Source organism: Mugil cephalus, chromosome 2, assembly GCF_022458985.1.
Source record: "Mugil cephalus isolate CIBA_MC_2020 chromosome 2, CIBA_Mcephalus_1.1, whole genome shotgun sequence".
NCBI classification, from domain to species: Eukaryota; Metazoa; Chordata; class Actinopteri; order Mugiliformes; family Mugilidae; genus Mugil; species Mugil cephalus.
In genome coordinates this window covers 15,074,600-15,092,919 of record NC_061771.1, presented here as the reverse complement: position 1 = coordinate 15,092,919, position 18,320 = coordinate 15,074,600, and the positions used below count along the sequence as shown (strand labels likewise).

At 43.6% G+C, this 18,320-nt stretch overlaps 1 protein-coding gene across 2 annotated transcripts; it reads left to right on the top strand.

Moving 5' to 3' along the window:
* The first annotated feature begins 289 nt into the window (after nt 1-289).
* On the top strand, nt 290-16,686 carry pdcd4a (programmed cell death 4a). 2 transcript variants are annotated; one of them, XM_047578231.1, is made up of 11 exons: nt 290-740; nt 6,194-6,496; nt 6,720-6,817; nt 9,313-9,426; nt 9,528-9,749; nt 10,056-10,153; nt 11,345-11,459; nt 12,917-13,024; nt 13,732-13,842; nt 13,960-14,099; nt 15,584-16,686. In XM_047578231.1, the coding sequence occupies exons 1-11, from the start codon at nt 695-697 to the stop codon at nt 15,633-15,635; spliced, it is 1,407 nt and encodes a 468-aa protein (XP_047434187.1). In that variant the 5' UTR covers nt 290-694; the 3' UTR covers nt 15,636-16,686. The 2 variants fall into 2 exon arrangements, with proteins under 2 accessions (XP_047434187.1, XP_047434186.1); XM_047578230.1 differs by lacking the exon at nt 290-740 and adding an exon at nt 5,296-5,437.
* Nucleotides 16,687-18,320: the final 1,634 nt, after the last annotated feature.

Below are 18,320 nucleotides of genomic sequence, written 5' to 3'. Positions count from 1 at the left end.
ACTCTATCTAAAAAATGTTTTCGGAAATATTATAATAATCTTGCTTTATAAACATATGAAATTTAACAAGAAAGAAAGAAAGATAGATTCTGACAATAATTAATACAAATACAGATTAGACCAAAATGGACTCCTTTTAAATGATTTAAATGTGTGTTTTTTTATTTAATTAATTGATTTTTTTTCCTGCCCTCTGATTGGCCAGCGAGGACCAGCACCCACCCCCTATTCTGACCACTCCCCACCCGCGTTTTCTCCACGTGACTCCGCTCGGGTCGCTCTTGCAAAGTTAAAAACAGACTTTGTTTATCTTGTGGGCTGTTCGATGAAATGCTCTCCGTCTAGTTAACCTGCCTCCTTCTCCCTGTCGTTATTTCCTTTTTTATTATTATTTGCTCTCCCCAGCCCCGGACGCCGAGAAGATTGTTGCATCTCGCTCCTTTCACTGAATCTTTTCTCGTCTCTTTGTAATTTCACCTTTCCTTTTTTTTTTTTTTGTTCTCCTCAGCTGAGACCCTGCAGCACGAACAACAACAACAAAAACATTTGAACATTTCTCCCTCTTTTTGGTGCTACTTATCAAAACGACCTAGAATAAGCGTTTTTTCTTTTTGCTACATTTGTTTACTGAGGGGGTATCTGTTGCAGTTGAAGGCAGCTCGACAGGAGGAGATTTTTATTTTTTAACCGAGCCATGGCGACCGAAGTGGATACGTGGTCCTCCGCTCCCAAGGCCGACGGTGAGTGAATGAATGAATTGAGCCTCCTCGTTGAGAGCTGGTGCAGAGATCGAGGTGTCAGGGATCCATCGCTGGGCCTGCTGGCTGCTCTGCCCGATCTATTGTCCCTATTGCATGGGATGGGCTGCAGCGCCAGCCATGCTCCACCATGTGCTCCACTGAAACCACACACACACACACACACTCACACAAACAATAATGTCACACTGGTGGGTGCGTCAATCACTGCACGTCGACGCATATTTGCGCCCTCGACGCTGCATTTCAACCGAACCCCAAGTGCATTTTATTACTACTATCTGAGACCATTCGACATGCATGTTGTTTTTCTCTGGTTTTACGTTTAACCCTTTCGCGCTTGTGATTGGTCGAGGCCACGGCGCTCACTTCCGCTTTGACAAGTCGTCGTGCGCAGCTGGCTTTCTATCAGTCAATGCTCCTTTCTGTACTTTTCTTCGCAGACGGGGTTCGACGCGAGCCCGGAGAGATGTTTGTCATCTGATTTATTTTATTTCAGTTCCCCAATTCCTCAACGTGTGCGCGCCTACACGTTTTCTGTCTGTTTAATCCCTTCGTTCGGACTGAGCCCCTGCACAGATCGTGCTCAACGACGCGTCTTTCCTGTGTGAAATCAGGTGTTGCATCTATAGATAAGATTCTTGCAGAAAGGAGTACAAGCAGTAGCCACGAAGAATAATCTTTCCTATTGCATTGGCTTTAGCCTACATTTCTTAAATACATGCGCTCTTATGATGGAGGTTTTGATCATTGCACTGTGATCATTGTGTGGTTTTATATTTCGTTTTGGGTGACGGCAGAGCTCATGGATGGCACACTCGGTTCCGTGTTTTCGTCCCTCAGCCTGGCGCTGACGTCGACATGTATAGCCTCCCATACGGGCCAATAGGAAAGCCTTACATAATCTCTGCGCCGCTGTGTATTAAACCCTTACATAAGAAATGTATTGTTAGCGCCGCGGCCGGCACCATTACTGTGTCAGATGTAGCATTTGTCCATATGCGATCGACATTTGACGCACCACGTGGTGCGCTACTGGTATGTTATGGCAGTGTGTTCTGCACAGATGGGCTCTTCTGTGTGAACTTGCTGTTCTCTCCACTCCCCCCCCTGCAAGGAGGGGTCAGATCACGCTTGATGGGGCAGCAGCCTGTGTTGATGAGCTGTTGCCACACACTCTCACACAAGAGTCTATTGTCTGGAATGATAAATAGTAGGTCAGCTTGGACGCTGAACTCTCACAAAAGTAGAAACCACATGCAAAGTCCATTCAAAACAAGAATCTTCCCAAACGTCCGGACCGTAAAAAGGACCATTTCCAATCACGACTCACGCTCGGCACAGTTTACACCCCGTCTTAAATGTATGTAAAAACATGCATCTCATTCTTTTTCCAGCTTTAAAGCCAATCACGCCAAATCAGCCCTATGTTTCTAGCATTCATTGAAAGTACAGTGCCGGTCTCTGCATGAACATGTAAATCAATATATTTTAAATAAAAAAAAAGTGATCCGTTCAAGCGGCCTTAGGCTGAAAAGAGCTCCACCTGTGACAACATTTATATAACTCCTTGGACAAATAAGCATTAAGAGCATCACGAAGGAAACCCACTACCGTCAATGTCAAGCCGGATTGGTTCGTGGCCCGCTGAGTGCACATTCTGTTATGGTTAGGGTTGTTATGGCTGTTAACCCGTGTCCCTGCACACACGCGTTCATGAAAGCGCGTTTGCATCCAGTCCTTCGGTTTAGAAACTGAACAAACCGCCTGCGAAAAGTTGTGCTTTGCAGTGCTGTGACAGCGTAGGTGATTGGCAGGTGATTAAAACCGTGTTATCAGACTTTTCAAAGTTTATCTGAGTGCCTCTCTAATCTTGCATGCTCTTTTATCTGAGTTGTTGAGCTGCTGTTGGAGCAATTCAAAAAGCACAGTCAGCAACTTGTATTACCAATTGACAAAAATATTCATGGCTTTGTTTTCTTTTTTATTCTGGAAAATAACAATATTCCAACTAATTTGTTTAAATGGGGAACCTGTTAACCGCAGAAGAAAACCCCTATCTTCTTTCCTCTGCCTTTTTGAAAAGGTCAGTATAGCGATGATTTCATTTGGTTCTTTCTGACTACAGGAGCCGTTCAGAGTTCCTATAATTGTTGAAGAAAGCACCACCTCGCTTTTACCTTGTCACGGCAGGAACTGAGAAGGGATGTTTTAGCCCCTGCACCAGTGTGGGTACTTTCCTGGCACAAGAGGAACCTTTAGAGATTAGTCAAATGCAGCACTGACAAACAATATATAGTCTGAACACTGGAAAAGTCGTCACTGCCCTCAAAAATAGAACCAAATACAGAGAAATGGTTTTAACAGGTAAGTCCGGGCTGGTGCAGCTGTGTTGTTGACACTGAAAACACAAACAGGACAAAAAGCCAGTGAAAGCGTGCAGGTCTCTGGGAGCTTACCCTAACAAAATGCCCTGAACTTTTTGGTTGGGAAAGCACCTGTAATGTTCAAAATGAGGTGTTTTTTCTCCATCCGATCAGAAGTGTGGGCTTTGGGGCGTGCATCTGTACTCCAGTGTTGTGGACGGTTTGGCTGATTGATACGTGCACAACGTGCAGGGGTGGTTGTAAACAGGCAAAGAAGTCACACGTTGCAATAAAACCCCAGCATAAACACGACTGATAACAATCCAGTGTGAAAGTGCTTCATGGTGCATGTGTGGACAGTTCCTCAGCCTCTGTTGTTGCTTGTTGGGCCTTATATCTGAGGCATGTTTTTGAGTAAAATTCTGCCCAAGTCTCCTTGTCATTAAATGGAATGACGGTTAAACCCCAAGTTGGCCCACGCCCTTTTTCTCCTGTCGCAGATAACTGCCACAGTGCGATATGCATATGGGCTGTCCTCCATTTGTTCCCTTTATCTCGGCGCGCATCATGGACTGTATGGTGCCAATGGTTATTTGAACAAGGAGGACGTCTCGTACCAGTTTGCGCAGCTGTAGTAGCTTAGAAAAAATACAGATCTCCAGTATCTCCCAAGATAATATTCAAGGAAAGAATATGCTCCTTTCTGGCCGTCCACGTGTTTAGTCTTTGCTTGTGCACATTGGACCACGCACGGTTTACACACACTGCACTGTGCAATTTGCTAGCAGTCTCAGATTTGCCGCAGTCTTTTGTACACAGCGATTTATCAAACGGCCTAAATTAAAGGCCTGAGCAGAAATGTAAAACAAATCTGTGCAGTCCCCCAGACGTTTTTTAAGATTTGCTGCTTTGAATAGACAAATGTGATTTGCCTTTAATGCTGTACAACGCGTTCCACTTCAGACTTGTCGTCAAAGGAATCCCAGTACACCTTTAAGAACTAGTTCTGTCCCCGGCCAGTTTACTTTTTGCCCCACTGACCTCCTTCTCATTCATAAACACTGCTACTGCATGGAAACCCAAAACTAAACACCTCAATGTCGCCTGTTCACATTCGCTGGCTGTGAAAACCTCCCACACAGCACGTAGGGTCCAGGTCCAGGCAAATGGCTCTCTCTCTCAGCGTTAGTAACTGTGGGGGTGGTTTTGAAAGCCATCATGGCAGCTCTGGTGGACGTGCAGCGTTGAAGGCAAGTTTGTTGACGCAGCTTTACGGGCCCGTGACACACAGACCTACTGTTCGGAAAGTCGGTCCTTTTAAAGGAGTGCGCTCGGTGGCTGAGGTCGGGGCGCATGGCGTTTGCAGGGCCACACGGTCGCATTCGAGCTCGAACAGTCAGTGGAGCGTGGCTGCGTTTTTGTCGAGCTCGTTTTGCAACAACTTGGCAAGCTGCATTCGCTGCCTTTTCGTTTCTCTGCTCTTTTCCAGTTGGCCAGTTGTGCGTTTGGCAGGCTGCCATTGGTTAGTTCCTAATTTACTGCCCTGGCAGGCCCCGTGGCCTACTTTAAGGGAAGGAGGAGGAGCTGAAGGAGGAGATGACACATGGGTGGGCTGTTTACAGACTTTTGAAGGCCAAGGGTGTGGTGCGGCACTGACTACAACAGGTTAATTCAGGGAGGTGTCTTGCTCTTAGCTCTAAGGTGCTCCCTCTGTTGTTTACAGTACTGGGCCGACTGAGCTGTGCTGTTTGCGCAGCTTTCAAATAAGTACGTTAATTGTGTTGCAGTAGTGCACAGCTATAGTAAGTAGCCGACAGTTGGAGCAGCCCTTTGGTTTTGCTTTTGTAGGCTGTAAGTTTTATGTGTGGCCATATGCTCCTGCTCCCCCCCTCCCCTCTGCATATTTCCTACATGTCCTCCGATCTATAGGCCCTCAAACTGCCATTAGGAGCCACGCTTGAGGGATTTAAGTATTCATTACACCCTCGCACATTCCTCCTCCTGCTTTCAGTCTCTCCTACAGTCCCGTCACGTGACCACTCTTGGACCCAACCATGCCATATGTAGTCAGGTCCAGCCTAGCTGCGGGCGCACAGATCGCGAGAAGACAGAATAAAAAAAAAAACACTTGTGTCAGCATTTCTCCAGCATGTGTTCCCCTTCGCTCCTCCCATGCCTGCAGCAGCGCTCCGATCCAACTTGTTGTTTTGTTGTGTCCCTTTCTCCACACTTGCAAGAGGCAACCTGAGATTAGATTCCCCCAAATACTGCAGCGTTTTCAGTACTCCCACCTTATGTCTGCCGACAGAGCTGGTGAGTGTCGGAGGGAACGCATGTGTGAATTCGCGCTGCCATCGTCCTGTGTAGTGTTTTGGGTGTTGTGTGACCTTTGGCTTGCTGTGCAAAACACTGCCGTGGCACATGGAGGCGGGTGTAATGCACTTTGTCGGAGAGCATTGTTTTCCTGCCTGAGCTGCTGCGCTCTCAGTAGTGGAGAGGTGTTTGAATCTGTTTGCAAAGAAAGTAAAGTGAGTCCAAACAGTGTAATTTGGTGGGACACGGATTGGTTGGATATTTACTTGTTCTTCTTATTAGAATGTGTTCTGCAGAGAACGTTGCCCCTCTCAGTTTCGTAGCAGGGCTTCCTGAGTTTTTGTAAACATTGTTCAGCTGCTTGGGCTAAATCATTTATCTACATTCTGTGTAGGAGTCAAGTCACACAAGATGAGCCCTCACACTACATGCATGAAACTATGTGCACACATGCTCTAGAGTAATTTGGCCCGACTTCCTGTTTCTTTTTTCTTTTTTTTTTTTTTCTTGAGGCTGCAGTGGAAGATTATTTTGAAAAATCCCTCCCACAAATTTTTAACTGCACCGATGCATTAAATGTTGTATCTGGAATTTAACAGCATAGACTAAGCCAAACAGAAGAGGACAGACAGGGTTGTCCACATGCTTTTGTTATTTGTAATTGACTCGTGTGCAACAGAGATCATCTGCAGCATTTCATATTGTCCTCGTCTGGTGCGATTCAAACTGTCATTTCTTCCGACTGTCCTCTCGCAGGGATGTTTTCCCTGGAGAACAACATGGCGGAGGCCCCCCATCCCTACAGCGACGACGAAGACGGCCTGAACGAGGCCGAGGTGAATGGCAACTGGACGCCCCAGGAGAAGGCGCTCCACGAGGCGCGTCTCAAAGCCAAAGCCAAGCGCCGTCTGCGCAAATCCTCGTCCCGCAACTCCACCAGCGAGTCCTTCTCCGAGTCGGGAGATGTGGCGGGAGGCGACCCACACAGCCCGAAGGGCAAAGTCAACACCAACGACCGCAAGTCAAGGACGGGAAAAGGCAGAGGCCTGCCAAAAAAAGGTAGAGCTTAACGGAAGGTTAGGTTAAACGCCCATAGGGGAAACAGGAAAGGCACCAATGCTTAGCTGGTCCCGAAACTCCTGATGCCTGTGATTTGTATGCACCAACTACTTGGATTGGAAGTGTTTTATTTATTTTTTTATATTATTAGCTGCATGAACATTGTTTGGATGCCTCATCCCAGAGACATACTGCTGAGCTTTGTTTTGCTGGCTGTCTTCAGGTGGTGCAGGCGGTAAAGGAGTTTGGGGCGCTGCTGGGATGGTTTATGAAGACGAAGAACCTGATGTACGGGACCCAAACTATGACGAATCTTCCCAGGTGAGTGACTCCAATGCTCTCTGTCTTTGGACGGTTGGTGCGGGGATGAAAGCTGATCTTGTGTCGTGACTGTCGTAAAAAAGAAAATATCCAAATTTCCGGGAGGACACCTGCAAATGTTTTGCCAACTTCTCATTTAAATGAACTGCTTTGTTTCTTAGCCGCGGTGGACGTTTCAGATACGAGCGCTTTTTTTCCCCCACCCATAGTGACGAGCAAGCGTCACCAGCAGAGGTTAGTTCAGCGGTGTTATTGGTGAAGCGGCAGACCTGTTGTGTGGAGCAGCTTTTTGTTCCAAAGAGGCCTGCTGATCAAAGCCGTGGGCTGAATTGGATGGTATCTCTTATGCCCTGTGTCGCACAAACATGCTGTTGAAACACTGACTATAAAAGAAGCTTTGGAACAAGATGATGTTTGTGCTCGTTCGGACAACACGCGTACGCACTTTAGCAACTATAATGAATACCGCAATGAGTTTTTTTTCTCTCTAGTGTCAAATACAGCGTGGTGTAGTAGTATTGAAGTATTGGATTACGTAGACTGTGCTACAATCATTATTTGTTCCTCTGGGGTCAGTTTGTGTCAAATTTACATCCATCAATCATTAAAACGACCAACTGGTGAAGTGAATAACATTGTCTCTTTATGATAGATCCTTCTCACTCTGTATATTCTTACAATAATAAAGTGTCCAGCATTGAAATGATAAATACAGTTATTTAGAACAATATCATTTCAACTTAATACCAACCCCTACCCTGCATAATTAATTATTGAACAAAAACAGCTCACATTCGTCAGTTTGGCTTAAATTTATTGAAATTTTTACGAAATTCTTTTTTGCATGTCCTGCAGTTTCAAATCCCTTTATACTATATTTAATTTTGATTCAAGTCTCCGCTCAACGACTCCATACCCCATTCTATTCCGTTTTCTTCTTTTTTATAACCAATGTCCACTTCTGCTTTCACACAGATTCCCTCACATTATCTTTAGGTGCTCTTCAAAATGACGCAGGCACAGCCGTCCTGTCCCTGAGGCAGCAAATCACCAATCCATAACATTTCCTCCTCCACCATGCTTCAGTTAGTAGGTGGTTTATCTTCTATTAATCCTCCCGGGACAGGTTGTTCCAAAATATCGTCTTTTTCTTTACGTTCATAAGCAAAGTGCTAGTTTTGCTCTAATGTTTTTTTGACACAAATCTGACGCAGGTCAAAGTTGAGCAATGGCTTTCTTCATTGTAGAGGTGTACACTTTGACGATACATGTGGCAAGAGATGGCTGAAGATCATGAACGTGACGAAGAAAGTAGGTTTCGGGGTGAAGTTGCCGGGGTGGTGGTTAGTCCTGGACAAACACAATCTTAAAATGCCACTATCCACAGGATCGATCAGTCCAGATGGCCCCATCCCATCAGAGTTTTCAATATTTAACCCCGTTCAACTGTGGTCACGGCTGAATGCCGAGTGGGAACGGCGCTTCTGTCAGTGGAAGCCTGATAAGAACTGGAGGTTGGCTCAGAGATGGCAGTGTGATTTGGCCTTGACTGTTAGTGGAAGGATGTCGGTGTTCACGGGAACTGGGACAGAGCGGCACAGGAAAAAGAGACGGTGCACGTGTAGACGGTGACCTTTGAATCAGACCGAGCGGATCATCGCTAGATGAAGGATTTCTGAACGGTACAGGTCGACCCGTTCTGGGGAGAGTGACAAAATGTCAAAATAGTAAAATCTGCCGGGTGAACTATAGTACTTGAACGGCTCCTTTTTCCTCTACTCTGACCAAACCTATGATTTAGGATAATTTCTTCTTTTTTTCTTTTACAATTACATGAACTCCTACTTTTCGCAGGATTTTATTTGTTGATTCACTTTGTGCCAATATTGTTTAATCAGTGCTTAACATTGTCCTCCAACACAGTTTTGGTCGACTCCCATAAAGACTGAACTCTGACCAGATTTTGTCAATTTTTTTCAATCAAACAAATTAAATTTGTTGTTACACGGTTGTTAATTGAAGCGCATACATGAATTAGCCCTATGTCATGTGAGCTCTGTGTCTGTGTGTCTGTGAGCTCCCAGATGCTAATATATGCAGCATGGCCGCTAATCTTTCCCGGGTAGAGATCGCCAGACTGTGTGTGGGCACATGCTGAATGAAAGCTTTGATCCGACGGACACGTCTGGGTGACTTCTGAAAGTAATAAGGAAAGTGTCTGTAGTCGTCCATCTGCCGCATCTCCCTCAATGCTTAGCGCATGTGACGTACACTGCAGTGGGCAGACTCCATGAGGACTTACACAGAGTTCAGCAATTGATTTTCTCGTGGAGTATAAATTACCTGGCCGAAACAAACTTTTTTTTCTTGTTCTCACAATCCTGGGAGAACGAGCTTTATTTTGGAAGGAAGACGATGAGAAATGCTAAACAGTGTGAAGCTGATTTTGTATAAACCGAAAAGTATTCTGACAATGTGTCTTTGTTTTTGCACAGGGGGACACGGTTTACGCAACAGTCGTGCCAGAGGTAGACGAGAGGGAACTAGAAAAAATGGTCAACCCAATTGTACAGGAGTACTTTGAACATGGAGACACAAAAGAGGTCCAGGTAAAACCTCTAAAGCAAACCTTTACGCCTTACCTGTGTGAATGCTGACCAGGAATCGTAATGAAGACCTTCCACCTACACATTTTCCCTCCTCCTGTCAGATGCTGCTGAAGGGGCTCAACCTGGGCCCACACAAGTACGAGTTCTCCTCTTTTGCCGTGTCTCTGTCCCTCGAAGGCAAGGCCAGCCACAGAGAACTGACCTCCCGCCTCCTGTCTGATCTGTCGGGCAAGTTGCTGTCACAAAGTGACATGGCCCGGGCTTTTGACAAGATGCTCAAAGAGCTGCCAGACCTCATCTTGGACACACCAGAGGCTCCACAGGTAGAGTGGGAGGGAAAGTAGCAGTCAGAGCTGCACATCTATAATTGCATCGTGTGCCCATGAGGGTGGAGAGGCACGACTGAGCTTATCTCGCATGAAAGATTCATTGGTTTTTCCTTTTCACAGTTTGACAACCACTGTGCTAATCTAATAACTGAGATTTTATCAATTCAGTGGGATTATTTTTGTAATTGTTCAAAGGAAATGTGACTTTTTCAAGTCTGTAATGTCACACAGTGATGGATTTATAAAAGCACTATCTATGAAGACGCTTTCATGTGTTGAAAGATGTTTCTTTTCCCTCAGATGTTGGGTCAGTTCATTGCCAGAGCCATAGCCGACCACGTCCTCCCCATGTCGTTCCTGGACTGTTACAAGGGCAAAGTGGACTGTGAGCATGCCAGGTGGGCCGACACGAGCAGAGCTGAAGTTAACATTGGTGGATGCCTCGATCTGATAGCTAAGAACCAAGTCTCATGCTTTGTTCTACGTCATCTTATCTTACTTTGTGCTGAACATTTATGCAGTGTAGAAAACAAAAGCATCCATTTACAGTGCAATGTGAACATTTTATGACTAGTAGTAGTAGAGCTGCATGCAATACGAACTGATACAGACTTTACTTGGGACGGTTGCTCAGATATACTAAATAATAAATCTATTTTAGAGTTTTTTTTCTCTCTTCATGTAAACTGTGTACCTATCTTAATCCGTCTGATGGGGCGACGCCATTCACGGACAATTAACAACTTAACCCTGCCCTCCTTTGTTCTGCAAAGAAAATTGCACAAAGAGAAACGCTTCAACCAGCAGCAAAGCAAAACCTGTAGGTGTAGCTAATGAAGCGAGAGACGTAGAGGAGGAGGAGCAGGACAGGACAGTCCAACTGAAAAAATGACCAGGAAGCTAGCCTGAGTCAGCTAGCAACCAATGAGAAGACACCAGCTAACTAGCCTAGCCAACAGCAGTAGGCAGTATGCAGCACATCATTGGGGTTTTCAAGTGGGCGCCTCCCTTCACTGATGTTTCGTTAAGTCGGGCCCATGACAACTCAAGAAGGCTTAACAGTGGAGTCACCCCCCCTCCATGCTGCACCCACACAATCGTGTGACTTTTAACCCAGAGATATGTGTAGCCCTACTACCAGCTACTAAAACCACTCAGCTAGCTTTACCTTTAGCACCCTCCCCAGCTAGTATGTTTCCTCCTTAGCCACAGCCACTCACTTGCTCGCTCTGCTGCCAGGGACATGTTGTTTGCTGCCACCCTCTGTTATCTCCCGTGACCCATAGATAGAACCAAATTCAGCAGGAATCGCTCAACTCAATACATTTAGTTTACTCCAGCGATGCAGTAAAGCAACACACGCACTGGAGGTTTGAAAAAGTTAAAGAAATCCCTAAGGAGCAGCTTGGATGCAGGCATTTCTTTCTTGCACAACTATTTTTGTCAAATATCTATGTGAATGGACACATTTACAATATTAATGAAGGCCTTAGTAAATGTCAGACCAGGCAGTACTATCTGCTATCTGCAGGTGTTTAGTATCAAATTGCCTAAGAAAAAAAATTGATCTTGTGTTATTGTTTTCCCAGAGTGGCTTTAGACCGTGCCGCAGTTCTGCTCACCATGAAGAGGAAGATGGTTCGTCTGGATAACGTGTGGGGTGTTGGTGGAGGCCTGAGACCTGTCAAACATCTCGTCAAAGAGGTATGCACGGACCAAACTGGTGGGGTATATCAGAGGAGCTCATTTGAAATGCTTTTAGTAAGTGATAGTTTGTATTGACAAGCTCTGTCAGCTTGAGATTATGTAATATAAACAGAAGGCAAAAATGCATGCTGGGAAAAGCGCTGCGGGCCAGACCTCTGCTATGTTGCTTTGTCAGCAGAGCCTTTTTCTCCCCTGAGAAGTGGGAATTGCACAGGAGGGGCCAACACAAACACACACAACAACTTTCAACCGAACTGAAATGCAGACGACACACTCCCCGTGTTTATGGGTGTGGAGAAGTATGCAAGTTGCATTTGTGCTCTTTAAAAGGAGTGTCGGCGTGGGCTCAGTCACACTGCATTTCCTGCCCTATTGTGAGCAGCTTAAGAGAAAGTATAGTCTCCTGCAGGACGCGCAAGTCCTCACAGCTCTCCCTCTCATGTCTGTATTGCTGGAACCTCTTTTCATCCTTAAATTTTCGTCATCTCCCTCATGACCGTTCTTGTTCCTGTCGCGTCTCTCTCTGCTCCACCCTCCCCCTCCCCTCCAGCTGAGTGAATTGGGCCCAGAGCTGAGTCAGAAGCGTTGGTCCCGCTCACACAGTGTTTTTTGAGCATCTTGCATCAATCACGCTCTATCAGATCTCTAGTGGTATGACTAATTGCTCCATAAATAAGTAAAGTACAACAGAGCTTGTTGATGTACGTGCAGCTTAGAAGCGAGTGACACAACCGAGCTTGATTTAATAAAAAAAAAACAAAAAAAACAAGCCCAGTTACCAGGGATGTCAGACGTCGGGTGTGCGTCAGGTTTTATTTCTTGATCAAGCCAGGTCATTACGGGTTTAATATACTGTAGCTTGATGCAAATCATTCGGTGAGGTGGTAGTGGTCTGAAAAAAGACTTGTTTCTGATAAAAGCCGAGTTTGCTAGATGGTTTGTTACAGAACCATTGGAGGCGTCGCTTTTGGAGGCTATTTGAAAAGAGGCAGAGACACTCAAAAGATGTTTGTCAAGGGATTGGATGAATCACATGTCCATCACCCTCTATTCTGTCTTCAACCATTGTTGTTCTGATGAACAGTCGCTCTTTGCTGTCACCACACCAGACAGTTAAGCTGGTTAGTGTGGCTACAGGATCCGTAGCTTGTAGTACAAGGTAGTATCAGCACAAACAAGACCTTCTTTGCCCCCCCCCTCCCCCATCAATAAATGAAAAGCTTTTCTGAGTAATTTAGACTATAACTGAATGCACATTTTCTGATAAAACCTTCCAGGTACGAAGGACCAGCAGGTGGAACATGGTCAAAATAAACTTGTATGGAGCACCACACTACTCTGTTTATTATTCACATATGCATCATCATCAGTGGCTCACTTGACTTCCTCAAATTTTAGTTTCTGTCCACTCTTGTGGCCAGTTGTGTTTGATGCACAAATTTTTGTCGTTCCAGATGAACCTTCTGCTCAAGGAGTACCTGATATCAGGAGATGTGTCGGAGGCAGAGCACTGTCTGCGGGACCTGGAAGTCCCTCACTTCCACCATGAGCTGGTCTATGAGGTATTAAAGAATCAGTGTCCATCTGTTCATAGATATAGATTCTGGACTTCCACATGTTCTTCACACATTAGTGTCTAGGAAAAGTAAACCGAAGAGTAAACGTGAAACAAATCTCTGCTGTGACTGTGCAGAGCCATTTGTGTTTTAAGCCAAGGACATTGTGTGTTTGGCAGTGACTCTCACAGTTGCTGTACACCAGTTTGCAAAGCTCGGCCCAAATCAATTAGTCCGTTATGTAATTATATACAGATTGTTGGTTCACAAATTTCTAATGTACACACATTTGACAAATACAGCCTTGTTATTGTGGGGTTTCTGTTTGCAATTAGCCTGGGGATAAACATGTTGCAGTCTAAACTGCTACTATATTAATATGAAGTGATAAATTTGTACCATGTGTTTTATTAGTTTTAAAAAAACACACTCTACTGAACATGGCGTTTTGTTCTTACACATAAACATAAAAAAAGGTTTATTTTATCCATTGTGGTTAAGTGTTGCACCTATGTATGTGATGTAAACGCGACCGGTGGTAATTACCTCAACACTGCCATCATGTGGTTCAATGCTCAACTGACATGTCACTGAAAATAATAAAAAAACATTCTTTGCAGATTTTGATTCTGCTCATATCTTATTTTTTGCACTGATTAATTGAAGCCGTTTGAGTGAGGGGCATGTTTCTCACACATCGTGTCGTCTCTCAGGCTGTAGTGATGGTGCTGGAGTCGAAGGGGGACACTGCCAGTCACATGATGATGAAGCTGCTGCAGTCCTTCTGGAAAACAGGCCTCATCACTGTGGACCAGATGAACAGGGTTAGCTACTTTTTTTTTTTTTTTTTTTTTTTTTCCCACATTAAGGTCATTTTTAAAAACCCACTGACGAACATCGTCCCATTATGCTGCTCATGTTTATATGTCGTTTTCTTGCAGGGTTTCCAGCGTGTCTATGATGAGCTCCCAGAGATCAGCCTCGATGTGCCACATGCCCACTCCATCATGGAGGCCTTTGTGGACCTCTGCTACCAGGAGTCTGTCATCACCAAACAGCTGAGAGATGCCTGTCCCTCCAGGTTAGTTGGGAGTTAACCACTTTTTGTTTATTTATTTATCTTTTTAAATATCCTAAGCTCTTTAGCAGAAGGCAACTGGACATCTTTTTTTTTTATTCTTGAAGATGACTTACGTTGTGTAAGACATACATTAGCTTTTGGACAGTATAGGGTAGAAAAATAAAAATAAAGCAAATAATAACATAGAAAGAAGAGAAAAAAGGGTTAGGGTTAAAAAATAGAAAATGTAAGCTTGTGCTGGATGGAAGAGGTTTTAATAAGTTCCCATATTCTACCAAAAGCTTGTATTTTGCTTGAATTAGACACAGTATCTCACTGATTTCCCTCAGACACATCTCAAATGTAGGTACAGCATCTCACTTCCAATGTCGTAAGATATGTCTTTTTGTTACGGGCAATTTTGTGCTATTAGGGTGCTGAGCGGCATTACCAGCAGACCCCAGAATGGCCACCAGGGGACAGGGTTCCCACTGTCTATTAAATGCCTTTGAATAGAAATCAAATACAGAGGACCAAAATGAGTAGAGATTGGGACATGTCCAAAATTGGTGTGTCAATGTGTCTACTTGGTTCTTATATTTATGTTGTGCCACTCTAGGAGCAGAGTCATTTGGGTAGAGGTTTGTTTTTAAAGTTTAAAAATGAGCAGCGGAAGAATGTATCCCGTAGAGAGGGCCAAAAACAAGTTATAAAAGTGCGAGCACAGCTTTCCTTCTCCACTCCTCACTATAGCAGTGCTGTAAAAATCATTACAAAATGTGTGTTAAACTGTGAGCTGGGACCCAGACCAGAAAGCCGTTCCAGCGTCCTTCCCCCGGAATAAACCATGTTGCTGAACTCATACCCCTGATGCTGTTTCCCATGAAAAAGAATGCAAGAGAGAATGCGTGAGAAGTGTGTGAATATTTCTAAAGCAGTGGACTATCATATGTACCAAATAAGTTTTATAGCAGTTTTTCATACAAGTGCAAAGCAGACTGTTAATAACGTCTGTTTAGCTTCTTAGCGTTGACTTCAGATTGTCTATATATATCGAGATTAATATCGTTTTGTGAGGGGGGAAAATTTAAGATATGACTTTTTGGTCTCAGTCACCCAGTCCTACTATAGAGTCGTACGTATATAACACGGCTCCTGTCTGTGGCTTTTCATTCCAGTAAGCATGTTTATCTTCTTACGGCACCTAATTGTGAGAGAGATTACTTTAATTGGCTGTTGAGCTTAAGAAACCAGTTCATCAGAAGATGCACAGAAGTGTCCAGGTCACTTGCCGTGTGCTCAGTTGCAAATATTTGGTCTAGATACAAATCAGACTTTCAGTTGGCCTCTGTTTGAGCTGTTTGGTATACTAATCAGTAAAATTAGTTCAACGTTGGATCTTGATATATATATTTTTTAATATATTATAGAATGAAATGTACCTAGTCTTAGTGTAGTGACACGCTCACCATTTATTCTAACATATCTCAAACTTTCTCCACTAGAGGGCGGAAGCGCTTTGTAAGTGAAGGAGACGGAGGGTTGATCAAGAACTAATCCACAAGAGGAAGAGCATCACGAGAAGGAGGAGGAGGAGGAGGTGTCCACCGGTTCTCGGACCCTGTTTCTGCTTCAGCATGTCTCCCTGAAACTGGACATGCCCGCAGTCTAAAGTTTCCTTGTCCCTCTCCTGATAATGTTGTCATCACACAAACCAGCGTTGACGTTCGGTGAAAGCAAACTGAGGAGTGACCTCGGCGTTCAGTTACCTTCATCCTGTTAGTCACTGTCTTTGACAATTGTTTTATTTGTTTTTTTTGAAGAAGAAGATATTGTGTATTTCTGGGGTTGATGCGACCCCCTTGCCTCAGTCTTTGCAACCTGTTTGTCGAGATTATTTCAGAAAGTCAGAGTGGCAGAAAGACAAGTGGACAGGATGAGTTTTGTGGGGGATAAATTGTTTAATTTTTTTTTGTCTCTTGCTTTGTTTCGCCTGTTTACATGTCTCTGTCTTCTTTGGGCAAAAAGCACTTAAATGACGGAGCATCCTCTACACTCAGTGAGCACTTAACAATGTAGCTCGACAATAAGGATCTAAACCGCTTTATCTTCCGCTGCAAACAATTTGATCCATGCCTTGTAACTTTCAATTCAAGTGGTTCAATTGATACTTGATAAATGGCGCTTTTTTTTTTTCTTTGAATATTGGTCACTCATGCCAATTGTTTACTTTGTAAAGCAGCAGCAGTCAAGGTGTTAGGGCACTGTTTGGGTGTTTGTTTGGGATTTGCATTAGGGCCAGCATTCTTGGGGAGCCATTTCTAAAAAAAATCTAAATAAATTAAGAGGGTTTGTGTATAATGGTAATCAAACAAGCAATATTTTGAACACTCTTGTGAATGTGTCTGCACATGGTCAGCAGTTTGATTTCTGGACATGAAGCCAAACCTGCTGTAGAGAGCTTCTGGAAATTGTTATCTGCTTGTGAAAAGGCAACCTCCGTTTCTCTTGGAAGACAGTTTGTTATTCTGCTCCAGTGTAACAGTTTTACATGTTGACCAAAGTTATGATAAATATATTTCATTCATTAAAAAGGCAACAAATTCAAGTTTCTGCATTTTATTGTTGTTGTTTAATTACAGCTGTGTGGATGAATGTGTAATGAAAAGGAAGTGCCTGGGCAGGCAGAGTACCTACATGAGCCCCAGGTTGTAGTTGTGATCATCAGTTGTGATTCGTCCCTTTTCCAGTCATTAAATAATTGATTAGAGTGATGCAATGGAGCGATTGGAGGCCAAAGTTGGAAATGTTTCTTTCCCAAAGCTCTCTGTAGGTTATTGATTTGTAATGTAAATAAGCAGCAGGGGAAAACTACGTTAAATGTTTACCATTTGTAAACTTGCTCAAATCTCATATTGATGAATGCAGCTGTCCACTTAAAATATTTTTTTAATGCAGGCATCTAATTTTAACCTCCTGAGACCCTGCTTCCTCATATGAGGACATTTAGTTATAGGTTTTATTGCAGCTTATTCTGCTTCATTTAAACCCTCTGTCCTCATTAGTGGACGCTTTAGTCTTCCATCTAGTGGTAGCAAAGGGTCAATATATTACTCAATGTAAAAACAAAGTGTACATTTCATCGGATTCATTTTACAGACGAGGTACAAATCCTCATCATATTTTACGGTTAAAACTTATTTATGCTTATTAATGTTTGTAGTTTGATATGACGCGGAAATTTAACACATTTTATCAATAGCAACGAGCTACAACGTCGCTAATTCGCTGCTTCATTGAGAGTGTGCTGACATACTGTTTATGTATTTGGTTTTCCAGCTGCACCATGGCGCATAGGAAGGCACTACAAAGGGTCATTAACACGGTCCAGAAGATCATCGGCCACCCTCTCCCCTCCCTACAGGACCTCTACAGCACCCGCTGCCTGAGGAAGGCACGTAGCATCCTGAAAGACATTTCACACCCAGGACACCGGTTGTTCCAGCTCCTGCCCTCTACCAGACAAGGACAAACAGACTGAGGGACAGTTTCTACAACAAGGCCATAACCCTGCTGAACAAAAACAGCTGACACAATCATGTCATTTGAGCCACAGTGTTTCACTTTCATGAAAATAATGACTGTGCAATAAGTTTTTTCCTTTTCCCCAAACAAGTGCAATATTATACAGCCCTGTTTACATTCTAAGTGCAATATTTATATAGTATAGTATATTAATATAGTGTCCTTTTTAGTTTGTTTGTTGTACATGCCTTGTCTAGTTTAATTATTTATTGAATATTTATCTTTTGCACTGACGGGAGAGCTGTACCTCAATTTCGTTGTGCAATGTATATTGTTATATGCTACCGTGCAATGACAATAAAGACTCTAATCTAATCTCTTATCTAATTAGCAAGTACTCGTTTGCAGACTGGGACTTCATTGTTGCAAGTTTGTCTTTGCACAGAGATGTTCAGGTATTAAACTATTTTATCTTTTGACACACACGGGTAACTTTATTATAATATAAATAAATAATTCAAAGAGGATCAAGATGTTCAAAGGTGATTCTTAGTTTTTATACTTCTCCAACTAATGCCAAATACCTTGAGAAATTAAAAACGCATACCAAACAAAAGGGGGTTCATTTTAGATCCTCAAAATCGCAACACCCTGCCCTAAACAACAATTTCTGTTTTTTATATATATATATATATATATATATATATATATGTATAT

Excerpts from the sequence above, each read along its gene's own strand:
- pdcd4a (XM_047578231.1), top strand. The coding sequence starts at position 695 with ATGGCGACCGAAGTGGATACGTGGTCCTCCGCTCCCAAGGCCGACG. Across the intron at positions 9,427-9,527 it reads GAGACACAAAAGAGGTCCAG|ATGCTGCTGAAGGGGCTCAA; the intron begins GTAAAACCTCTA and ends TCCTCCTGTCAG. Across the intron at positions 13,025-13,731 it reads ACCATGAGCTGGTCTATGAG|GCTGTAGTGATGGTGCTGGA; the intron begins GTATTAAAGAAT and ends GTCGTCTCTCAG.